The following is an 11,683-nucleotide window of genomic DNA, read 5'->3' as shown; positions in this document are numbered from 1 at the left end:
TTAAAGTGAATAACATAATCTGAATACTTTGGATTACTTGATATTGTCATGCTTTTTAAAACGATATGAATGTAGCGACACATCCTGAAAATTCTTGTTTGTTCTCTTCAAATTCTCTGTTGAGCCCAAATCCCCATGAACATACTTTTGTTTGGTGTAGAGGAACAAAGACGAAGATGTTTTATCATCTTAAGGACAATAAAAAGATCAGTCTTTCCTTAACCAAATAAAAAATATTATTGATAGAGAAATTATTTTTATACAAGATCACTGCTGTTAGGTGTCATATTGTTTAGACCTGGTTTTAGTCCTGGTTTAGTTCTGGTTTAATACTGGTTTAATACTGGTTTAGTCCTTGGTTTAGTCCTAGTTTTACTCCTGGTTTAGTCCTAGTTTTAGTCCTGGTTTAATCCTGGTTTTAGTCCTGGTTTAGTCCTAGATAAGTCCTGGTTTAGTACTGGTTTAGTCCTTCGTTTAGTCCTGGTTTTATTCCTGGTTTAGTGCTAGTTTTAGTCCTGGTTTAGTCCTGGTTTAGTCCTAGTTTTAGTCCTGGTTTAGTCCTGGTTTAGTCCTAGTTTTAGTCCTGGTTTAGTCCTAGTTTTATTCCTGGTTTTAGTCCTATTTTAGCCCAAAATGTGAAAACAGAAAAATACCGCGGTGTAATCCATTTATTTCAACAAAGTAACTGTAATCCAATTAAAATCTCACTGAAACAGTAACTGTAACCGAATACAGTTACTAATAATTTGTACTCTGATTACGTAACCCCGGTACATGTAATCTGTTACTCCCAAGCACTGGTCCTAATAAATCTCACATTTTGCAAGTGAGACGGTGTGTGGGATTTTTTTTCTCTATGTTCTCGGGCCGCTCCCTCTCCTCCAACGCGCCCGTCTCAGGTACCAGATGTGTGAACTTCTCTCTTTTTTTTTTTTTTTTTTTTTTGCAGAGGATTTTCACCAAACAAATCTTCTAAAAACTCCAGGTTTCAAAAATCTTAACAGGTTCTGCTGAGACTTCTCACCGACCCACGGCCTCTCGCCACCTCTGACATCATTGTATAGAAATTCTTACTCGCGATGACGCACACGATGGGATTAAGAACGCTGTTGAAGAACCCAAAGTTGACGAAGAGAACTCTGCAGATAGACAAGTGCTGTATTAGGCTGCACGTTTCCTGAACGAGTTTGTATCTTACCGCTTGCTCTATCATTCTAGTTAAGCTAAACGGCAACCAGCAGATGAAAAACGCCAACAACACGCTAAGAACTAAAACGGTGGCTTTGTGTTCCTTTTGTAGTGTGCTGTCTTTGTTGCTAGGCCTTGCTCTCAGCACTTGGAGGATTTTAACGGTGCAGAATAAAATGATGAGAAATGGAATAACAAACGCCACAATGGTTTGTATCACCTCATGTGTGAAATTAAAATCCGCGGAACAATTCCACTGGCATGTGTATTCCTCTATACCATCACTAAAGGTTTCATCGTCAACTAATATGGCTCTTTTGCACATAAGAGTCGGGATGTTTAGCAGCAGACCCAAGCACCAAGCCAAAAAACAACCCAACATTGCGTATTTACGTCTACGCAGTTTGCACGGTGTCAGCGGGTAAACCAACGCTAAAAAACGGTCAGCGCAAACCAGGACGAGGAAATAGATGCTGCAGTTGTAGTTCATGACCATTAGAAGACTGACAACTGTGCACATAGGTCCACCGAAAGTCCAGACGTGATAATTGGCCAGGTATACGCCCGAGAAAGGCAAGAAGACCATCAGGAGGAGATCGGCGGCGGCCATGTTGCACAGGTAGATCTGGGTGGAGGGGCATTTCTTCTTGTGGAGCAGGAAGACCAGGAGCACCAGCAGGTTGAGGGGGATGCCCAGAGCGGAGATGATGTAGATGTACGGAGGGACCCAGGAGGTGTTGAGGTCACTGGGGTCACAGTCCTGTTCCGAGGTGTTGGGAAAACTGCGAGAACAAAAAGACATATGGATGCGAGCAGTGTTGGGAAGGTGACTTTTAAAATGTATTCCCCTACAGATTACAGATTACATACACCAAAATGTAGTTTGTAACGTAATCCATTAAATTACTTAAAGTGAGTAATGTAATCTGAATACTTTGGATTACTTGATATTGTCATGTTTTTTAAAACGACATGAATGTAGCAACTAGGGACGGGCATGATTAATCGATAATTGATCATTAAGAATTTCATCGATTACGTTAATTTTAATCGACAAACCAAATGTAGGTTGCTGTGCGTAGTGTGACCAAACAGGGGTCCGGACATGTAGCTCTGCACGCAGAAGGAGCGAGACACAAACAGTGGGTCAGTCTGCAACGTACTGAAGCACAAATATGTATTTAACGATGATTTGTACAAGAAATTCCACGCTTTCCGTTGCGTTCGGGACAAGTGTGAGTCCATGTGCACAGTGAACAAAGCAGCACATATGTTTCTGTGTCCAGTGGGGAAAAGTTTTGTCAGGTGAGAGTCGCTGCAATGTCGATAACGAGTCCCCACCTCCCTCCCCCCGTACGGTGTCCTGGTTTTGACAAACACAAATATAGTCACACTAACCTGTATTCCACTGAGTCATATTTTTTAATCCGACAGAAATTGAACCGCATCAGCGACACAAGAGCTGTAGTTTTATCTTCGCTTAGTTTATGCAAATTAGCGATGCGATTTTAAGTTTTGTTTCTGTGAAAGTTGCGCAAAACTGAATTAAACACATTATAATGTCAAACGGCCTGATGTGGCTCTAGAGTCGTTACGGTTTATTTGTCGTAAAGTTGAATTTATTTATGCAGATTAGTAGTGCAGATAGTAATAATAATGATGATCATTTTAATATAAAAATGTTAATGATTAATCGATAATCGATCCTTAATTCTTCTGACAATCGATTAAGAAAATTTCATCGAATGCCCATCCCTAGTAGCAACTAGGGATGGGTATCATTAAGAAGTTGCCAATACGATACATACTTCGATACACAGGCCACGATAGGATACATACCTTGATACAGTGCACTTTCGGTTAAATATACATATTTCAAATCGATTCAATACGGTTAATTTAAAAAAGTGCAAAGTTAATATAAAACTCAAACATTTTAATCATCAAAAACAGTGAAAATGTCAAATGTGTAACATAAACGAGTTTCCTTCCACTAAACAAGCGAAAAACACTAGCGCTGTAACAAAATAATTTAGTAAAATAAACCAAAAAATACTCTTGGTGATATATCGATACACCAGCCCACAATATCGATACTGTATCATCAAATTAAACAATACGATATATTGATATTTCTGTATTTTTGCACAGCTCTAGTAGCAACCACATCCTGAAAATTCTTGTTTGTTCTCTTCAAATTCTCTGTTGAGCCCAAGTCTCCATGAATAAGCAGCTGTTTGTTGTAGAGAAGCAAAGACCAGGAAATCTTAACATGTTTTGTTTGGTCTGCTAAAAGAAAATAAAAAGCCCAGTGTTTACTTAAGCATATTCCATTCCATTCCAGCCAGATGGAAAGATGGATAGAAAGATAGCACCATTATCCCAGGTGCACCTTTATGAAAAACAGTACAGCATAACTAGGCTGATTCATCAGCCAATTTCACTTCATACAAACTGTCTGACCTTGCAGTGTTAGAATTCGTTTGCTCGACGGCTGGCTGTCGTCAGTGAAGCGTTGGGCATGCTTCTCCAGAAGATCTCCGCTGTAGGTTTTCTGAAGGGGGTCCTGGAACGCTCTGTAGCTGAAAGGCTGATCTCCACCGGCTTGTGCAGAGTACGCTGAGGTCAGAGGTGGTAGAGTAGCCAAAACTTATAATCAAGTAAGAGTAATGTTTTCTTTAAGTAGCAGTATTACTCAAGTAAAAGTACAAAGTAGTAGTATAAGAAATTACTCAAAAACAGTATTTGGACTGTAATTTGGAGTTAAAGCTACCATCCATTAGCCTGATTCATCAGCCAGTTTTACTTCGTAGAAACCGTCTGATCTTGCAGCATTTGATTTCCCCTCCTTCGGGGGGACCCCGAGGTGTTCCCAGGCCAGCCGAGAGACATAGTCCCTCCAGCGTGTCCTGGGTCTTCCCCGGGGCCTCCTCCCGGTGGGACATGCCCAGAACACCTCCCGAGGGAGGCGCCCAGGAGGCATCCGAAACAGATGCCCGAGCCTCAGCTGGCTCCTCTCGACGTGGAGGAGCAGCGGCTCTACTCCGAACTCCTCCCGTGTGACTGAGCTCCTCACCCTATCTCTAAGGGAGCGCCCAGCCACCCTGCGGAGGAAACCCATTTCAAGCGCTTGTATCTGCGATCTCGTCCTTTCGGTCACTACCCAGAGCTCATGACCAGAGGTGAGAGTAGGAACGAAGACTGACCGGTAAATCGAGAGCTTCGCCTTTCGGCTCAGCTCCCTTTTCACCACAACGGTCCGATACAGCGACCGCATCACTGCCGAAGCTGCACCGATCCGCCTGTCAATCTCACGCTCCATCCTCCCCTCACTCGTGAACAAGACCCCGAGATACTTGAACTCCTCCACTTGAGGCAAAGACTCCCCACCCACCCGGAGAGGGCAAGCCACCTTTTTCCGGTCGAGAACCATGGCCTCAGACTTAGAAGAGCTGATCTTCATCCCAGCCGCTTCACACTCGGCTGCAAACCGCCCCAGTGCACATTGCAGGTCCTGGTGCGATGAAGCCAACAGGACAACATCATCCGCAAACAGCAGAGATGAAATCCTGTGGTCCCCAAACCGGACCCCCTCCGGCCCCTGACTGCGCCTAGAAATTCTGTCCATAAATACAATGAACAGAACCGGTGACAAAGGGCAGCCCTGGCGGAGTCCAACATGCACCGGGAGCAGGTCTGACTTACTGCCGGCAATGCGAACACAGCTCCTGCTCCAGTCATACAGGGACCGGACAGCCCTTAGCAAAGAGCCCCGAACCCCATACTCCCAGAGCACCCCCCACAGGACACCACGAGGGACACGGTCGAATGCCTTCTCCAAGTCCACAAAGCACATGTGGACTGGTTGGGCAAACTCCCATGAACCCTCGAGCACCCGATGGAGAGTATAGAGCTGGTCCAGTGTTCCACGACCAGGACGAAAACCACACTGCTCCTCCTGGATCCGAGGTTCGACTATCGGCTCCTCTCCAGTACCCTGGCATAGACCTTACCGGGAAGGCTGAGGAGTGTGATCCCCCTATAGTTGGAACACACCCTCCGGTCCCCCTTCTTATACAGAGGGACCACCACCCCGGTTTGCCAGTCCAGAGGTACTGTTCCCGACCGCCACGCGATGTTGAAGAGGCGTGTCAGCCAAGACAGCCCCACAACATCCAGAGACTTAAGGTACTCAGGACGGATCTCATCCAATCCCGGAGCCTTGCCACCAAGGAGCTTTCCAACCACCTCAGTGACTTCAGCCAGGGTGATGGATGAGTCCGCCTCCGAGTCCCCAGCCTCGGCCTCCTCCTCGGAAGACGTGACGGTGGGATTGAGGAGATCCTCAAAGTATTCTTTCCACCGCCGGACAACGTCCCCAGTCGAGGTCAGCAGCTCTCCCCCCGCACTGTAAACAGTGTTGGTGAAGAACTGCTTCCCCCTCCTGAGGCGCCGGACGGTTTGCCAGAATTTCTTTGAGGCCGTCCGATAGTCCTTCTCCATGGCCTCCCCGAACTCCTCCCAGCTCTGAGTTTTTGCCTCCGCGATCACACGAGCTGCAGCACGCTTGGCCCGCCGGTACCCGTCAGCTGCTTCAGGAGTCCCCCAAGCCAGCAAGGCCTGATAGGACTCCTTCTTCAGCTTGACGGCATCCCTTACTTCCGGTGTCCACCACCGGGTTGCCGCCGCGACAAGCACCACAGACCTTACGCCCACAGCTCCGAGCAGCCGCATTGACAATAGAGGCCGAGAATGAAGCCCACTCGGACTCTATATCTCCAGCCTCCCCCAGAATCCGGGAGAAGTCCAAGTGTCCAAGACACACGGCCGGAGATCAGATGACACGACTACAAAGTCGATCATCGACCTCCGGCCTAGGGTGTCCTGGTGCCACGTGCACTTATGGACACCCTTGTGCTCGAACATGGTGTTCGTTATGGACAAACCGTGACTAGCACAGAAGTCCAATAACAAAACACCGCTCGGGTTCAGATCGGGGAGGCCGTTCCTCCCAATCACCCCTCTCCAAGTGTCACTGTCGTTGCCCCAGGAGAACAACGGAGTCCCCGGTCGGTGCACTGTCTAGTACCCCTCCCAAGGACTCCAAGAAGGCCTGGGTACTCAGCACTGCTGTTCGGCCCGTAGGCCGACACCACAGTGAGAGACCTGTCCCCGACCCGAAGGCGCAGGGACGCGACCCTCTTGTTCACCGGGGTGAACTCCAACACACAGTGGCTGAGCTGTGGGGCAATGAGCCCACACCAGCCCGCCGCCGCTCCCCGCGGCCAACGCCAGAGAAATGGAGAGTCCAGCCCCTCTCAAGGAGTTGGGTTCCAGAGCCCAAACTGTGCGTGGAGGTGAGGCCGACTATATCTAGTCGGTAACGCTCAACCTCCCGCACAAGCTCAGGCTCCTTTCCCCCCAGCGAGGTGACATTCCATGTCCCCAGAGCTAGTCAGAAGCCCCACATGATGAGCAACACACAGAGGCCAGTTACGTCGCCTGGATTGGCGTCACCGGGGCCTCACCCTGGAGCCAGGCCTGGGGTGGGTGCTCGTCAGCGAGCGCCTGATGGCCGGGCCTTCCCCCACGGGGCTCTGCCGGGCTCAGCCCGAAGGAGCGACGTGGGGCCGTCCTCATGTGGGCCCACCACCCGCGGGAGGAGCCATATGGGGCCGGTGCAGAGAGATCTGGGCGGCAGTCGACGGCGGGGACCTCGGCGACCAGATCTCCGGACATATTTAACCAATCGCTGCTATTTGGTCGTGACATATGTAATGCGCCGCTAACGGGGATAACTGGTATATTAAGATTTTCCCAAATCCTGTGGGAAGAAGGACAATAACGTCTTTCCCCTTGATAAAATTCACCAAACATTCTCTTTATTCCAGGTTTAAATCCTCGATCTCGGGAATCATTGACAACACAGAATGTTTGGCTCTTCGCTGATTGTCTGGTGGTTTTTGAAAACTGTCTTGTGTATTCCGATTCCTGATGTAGTCGCTGGAGAGAAATAAATTTGAGCGGAGGCACTAGGTCGCGCCAGTCTGGATACAGCGCAATATAAGGGGAGGAAGAGGAGAAAAAAAAAGAAGCAACCCCCCCACAGCACTCCTATGAGAAGCATTGTGTGGGACAATATATATCGGTTTAGAGACACATTTCAATCCAACCTGCGGTCAATGGCTGCAATCCTTTCAGGGACATTTTCCAAAATGTGGCATGAAGCCGCAGATCCCTCCCTCACAGTTTGATCACCGGAAGCCCTGCCCCCAGTTCAGTCAAGCCTGGCAGAAGGGTACAACTTCTGTAAACAAATTTTCCGAAAAATCAGGGTCACGCCTAATCCGCTCAGCAAAAGTCCTGTAATCATGATTCAGAATTGGCAATTATCTTCTATGTCCTCCACAGAAAGAACATTGCAATTAATTTAGGTTTGGAAGAGCGGAAAATGTCTGACACTAGACTAAACAAAAGCAAAGCTGGGAAGAGGAGAGGAGAGAAAAAAATGTGTCCGTCCTGTTACGCAAAATAACAAGGCATAGGGTTAGATGAGAGATAAGACACCAACCCTCCACCAGGACACAGGGCCCTTTAATTTAAACCTAACCAGGGATGGACGCTGTAAATCACACTTCATGGTTTGAAATTAATGCGATTCTTGTCTCTGCAGATTAAGCAAAGATACACGAACATTCACATAGGCGGTGGCTCCCTCTTTTCTCCATCACTCGAGGAAAAACAAAAACTAAACCACAACAGTCCATCAAAAAAGTAGGATATTAAACACGGTCGGTCAAGTTTCCCTGAAGTCAGAGAGACGCAAATCAGGGTTTAACTCAGGCAAATGATTCTGTCTTGTGTGGTGGACTTTGTATAGTTAAAAGAAAAGACAAACTGACATTTCATAGTGGAGATTTGATAAATACTTTTCTTAGTGCTGTCAAGCGATAAAAAAAATTGAGCGATTAATTAATTATGATCTGTAAGTAATTGATCTAATTAATCTCTTTTTAATCTCACCTAAAAATTGCTCAACTTGAGGTATTTTCATTTAAATTCATGATTACATTATTGTGACAGATCAAAAGACTGATATAGAACAAAAAAAGTGACTTCATTACAGATGCAGTCACTTAGGTTACGTTCAGACTGCAGGGCTTAACGCTCAATTCCGATTTTTTTGTGAAATCCGATGTTTTTGCGAGGTCGTTCACATTTCCAATTAAATGTGACTTGTATGTGACTCCAGTGTGAACGTTAAACGGCCTGTAAGTGTCCTGCATGTGCACTGGAGACACGACGACGTCAACCGCAGCGAGCGTCTCTGTGTTTACGGAAGTTGTCCAAACATGGACGCAGCATTGAGCACCTGGAGATTTTAAAGTTTCTCTCGTACCGGAGCCAGAACATGAACAACTTACTTGTTTTAAGGAGCAAATTAAGAAGGAGAAGGACGAGGTTTTTGGCCGTGGTGTTTTGTAGGACAGCGGCAGCGACGTCCGTTGAAAGGAACGTGTGGATGTGGAGACGTAGCCAAGAGTGGTGAGTGGTGATGTGCTTCACTTCAGTGACACGGAGTTCATTAACAATTTTCGCCTACTTCAGCGCAGAATAGTGACGTTTGTGGCTTGTTGATAACGTGCAGGTCGGATGAATGCGTTTTAGCCGTTCAGACTGAAGTCGCATGTCAAAAGATCAGATATGTATCGGTTTCAGGACCACATATCCAAGTGTCCTGGGTCGCATTTGAAAAAATCGGATCTGTGTCGTTCAGACTGTCAATTAAAAGATCAGATACAGGAACATAGAGGTCAAAAAATCGGATTTGGGTCACTTCAGGCTGCAGTCTGAACGCAGCCTTACATTCCACAGTATCATCATTATTATTACTATTACTAATCTGCATAAATAAATTCAACTTTACAACATATAAACCATAACCACTCTAGAGCCACATCAGCCCGTTTGACATTATAATGTGTTTAATGCAGTTTTGCGCAAGTCACACAGAAACTAAACTTAAAACTGCATGGCTAATTTGCATAAACTAAGCAGGGAAAAGAAAAAAAAAAAAAAAAAAATGCTCTTGTGTGCTGATGCGGTTCAGCTTCTGTTGGACTAAAGGACACGACTCAGTGGAATATGAGTGTTCTCTCTGGGACAGAGGGATGTTGAAGGTGAAGGTGAGTGTTCTGTGTGTCGCAATATTTTCAAAGATTACAGGTTTATCGCAGATGCGGGCGAGAACGGAATGAGAATTACAATTCTTGTGTTGTGTCCCAATAACACAAAAAAACAGATTTTATAATAAGGCAACTCGCAAACAGAAACAGTAAAGTTAGAGATTAAAAATTAGATTGAACGTGATTAAAAAACATGACGCTAGGGGGCGACAGTAGCTCAGTTGGTGGAGCATTCGCCCACTGATCTCAAGGTTGGCGGTTTGAATCCAGCTCTCGACATAAACATCACAGGTTGAGCTCAGATCCACTGACCCACAGGTTGGCTGGTGTGATTCCAGCTCCCACAGATGAATGCTGTCGTTGTGTCCTTGGGCAAGACACTTAACCCACCTTACCCACAGTGTCTGTGTACACTGGTGTGTGAATGGGTGAGTGGTTCCTTGTTGTAAAGCGCTTTGAGTGCCTTGAAGGTAGAAAAGCGCTATAGAAAAATGTGACCATTTACCATAAATATGACTGTAATTAATTAATCAATTGCAATTAACGCGTTTTTCATTTGACACCCTTAACTTTTCTCCCTCCTTCCTCCTTCTTTGCCGTATCTTAGTAACTTAAACTTAAGCACACATACACACATCTGGGAGAGTTGACCTTCTGTGGGGAGTGCACATTGTTTTGATTATCCTTTTACAGCTGAAGCTTAGAGCTGTAAAACGCACAATGAGTCAATCATTAACAGTGTTTGCCAAGAAATGCAGTCATCTTTATTGGAAAATAATATGGCAGGTTAGATTATTGATTTAATGAAAAACACAGTTAACGTCATTATATTTATGACTTCTCAAATGATGATGATGCCTAGTTTTAAAGTTTTGGTTTATAATTTGACTTCTTGGTTGAATGGAAGTTTGCCTAAACTTGTCTCAATTACACAACAATTATCTTTAGTTAAATTGCCTTTCTGGCATGTAAAATAGTTTTCCGTGCTGATGATACAGGCAGAGGGATTCTGTTTAAAAGCACACAGATACTTGTGTCTTTTCATCAGCTTTTTCTCACAAACTGCCTTTTAACTGATACAACTATGACACATACTGACAAAGGTACAAAGTCATACAAAAGTCAAAGGTACAAAGTCATAAAAAAAACAACAACATGAAAACTTACTCGCTTTAACAAAATAATGTCATTGAAAAACCTCTCCGTACCTGGTTGGCATGTCTTTGTTGGCGTTCCGAGGTTTTCCCGCTGGGATTCTGGTGTGTCTGCTCCGGTCTGTCCTCTCTCCCTCTTATCCGTTCCAGAAAAGTGCAGACTTCCTTGTAAGCTGCACTCCCCACGCAGCCTTTATATACTGCTACTGGGTCATGTGTCAGCTTTCTTTGTTTCTGTTTCACTAAAGTAAATTGCGTAATGTACAACTTGTAAGAAAGTAAATGATGCAAAAAAGCAGTGAAGGATATTTGATCTTAAATGGTCTGGCTAAAGCAGAACTAAACATTGACTCTTGTAAGCTTTAAGTCATTTTATAAAGTTGTAAAAAACAGACCTGGAGTTGTCTTTTGTTTCATTCATGTTTGAGAAATTGTCTACATCTCCAAAGCTCAAAGTGCTCTGTCTCACCCACAGGCTACATATATATTTTAATTCAAACAGGAAGACAGTGTGGACGTGCTCCCATTTCCATTGACTAAGGGTGCAATTTATTTTGTATAGAAAAAATATTGCTCCTCCTTGCATAACTGCTGCTGTCCAACTTGTCATTTTGTTCTTAAAAATATTAGTATCAACCCTCTCCAGGCAGGCGTTGCAGATTTGCAACAGCTAAATGCCAATTACTTACTTACTCTACATCCATATTTTATGAGCCTTTTTTACTCAGGAGCCTTTTTTCCCATCCATGCTGATAAACGTAGATGATGCAGACTGTGCAAGAATGACTACATAGAAACGGCCTGTCAGAAGTAAAAAGTACTTTTATTGTTTACAAAGGATAAAAATTGTTTCACCACACAAAAAAATGATGTTGTTCTGCCACTGTAAAGCTGTTACACTGTGCTTTTTGTTTTCATTGTTATGAAAAGTGGTATACAAATACAGTTAGCGTTCATATCATTTTCAGTCTTCAGTGTTAAAGGTTGTATGGAGGATTTTTTTTGTTTCAAATTGTCAATGATAGATTATAGAGGTGCAGTAGCCTTGTAATTATGATGACCAAAAAAAAGAGAATAAAAATTCATCAACTCTGGACGTGGTGGGGCTAAACATTTGCCAATAGATAACGACACTGCCTCGTTATCTGTGAGCTG

The 11,683-nt window shown here is 44.8% G+C and overlaps 1 protein-coding gene across 1 annotated transcript; it reads right to left on the bottom strand.

The window, feature by feature from the left end:
- Positions 1 to 10,688, bottom strand: LOC110163492 (B2 bradykinin receptor-like). Its single transcript, XM_020928441.2, has 2 exons — positions 10,583 to 10,688; positions 1 to 1,970 (listed from the first exon to the last, which is right to left on the bottom strand). Exons 1-2 carry the CDS (start codon positions 10,591 to 10,593, stop codon positions 998 to 1,000), a joined length of 984 nt encoding a protein of 327 aa, XP_020784100.2. The 5' UTR covers positions 10,594 to 10,688; the 3' UTR covers positions 1 to 997.
- Positions 10,689 to 11,683: the final 995 nt, after the last annotated feature.

This window comes from Boleophthalmus pectinirostris, unplaced genomic scaffold (genome assembly GCF_026225935.1).
Source record: "Boleophthalmus pectinirostris isolate CB_2022bp ecotype Guang Dong unplaced genomic scaffold, ASM2622593v1 HiC_scaffold_10, whole genome shotgun sequence".
NCBI classification, from domain to species: Eukaryota; Metazoa; Chordata; class Actinopteri; order Gobiiformes; family Gobiidae; genus Boleophthalmus; species Boleophthalmus pectinirostris.
This window is presented reverse-complemented; position numbering and strand designations above follow the sequence as displayed.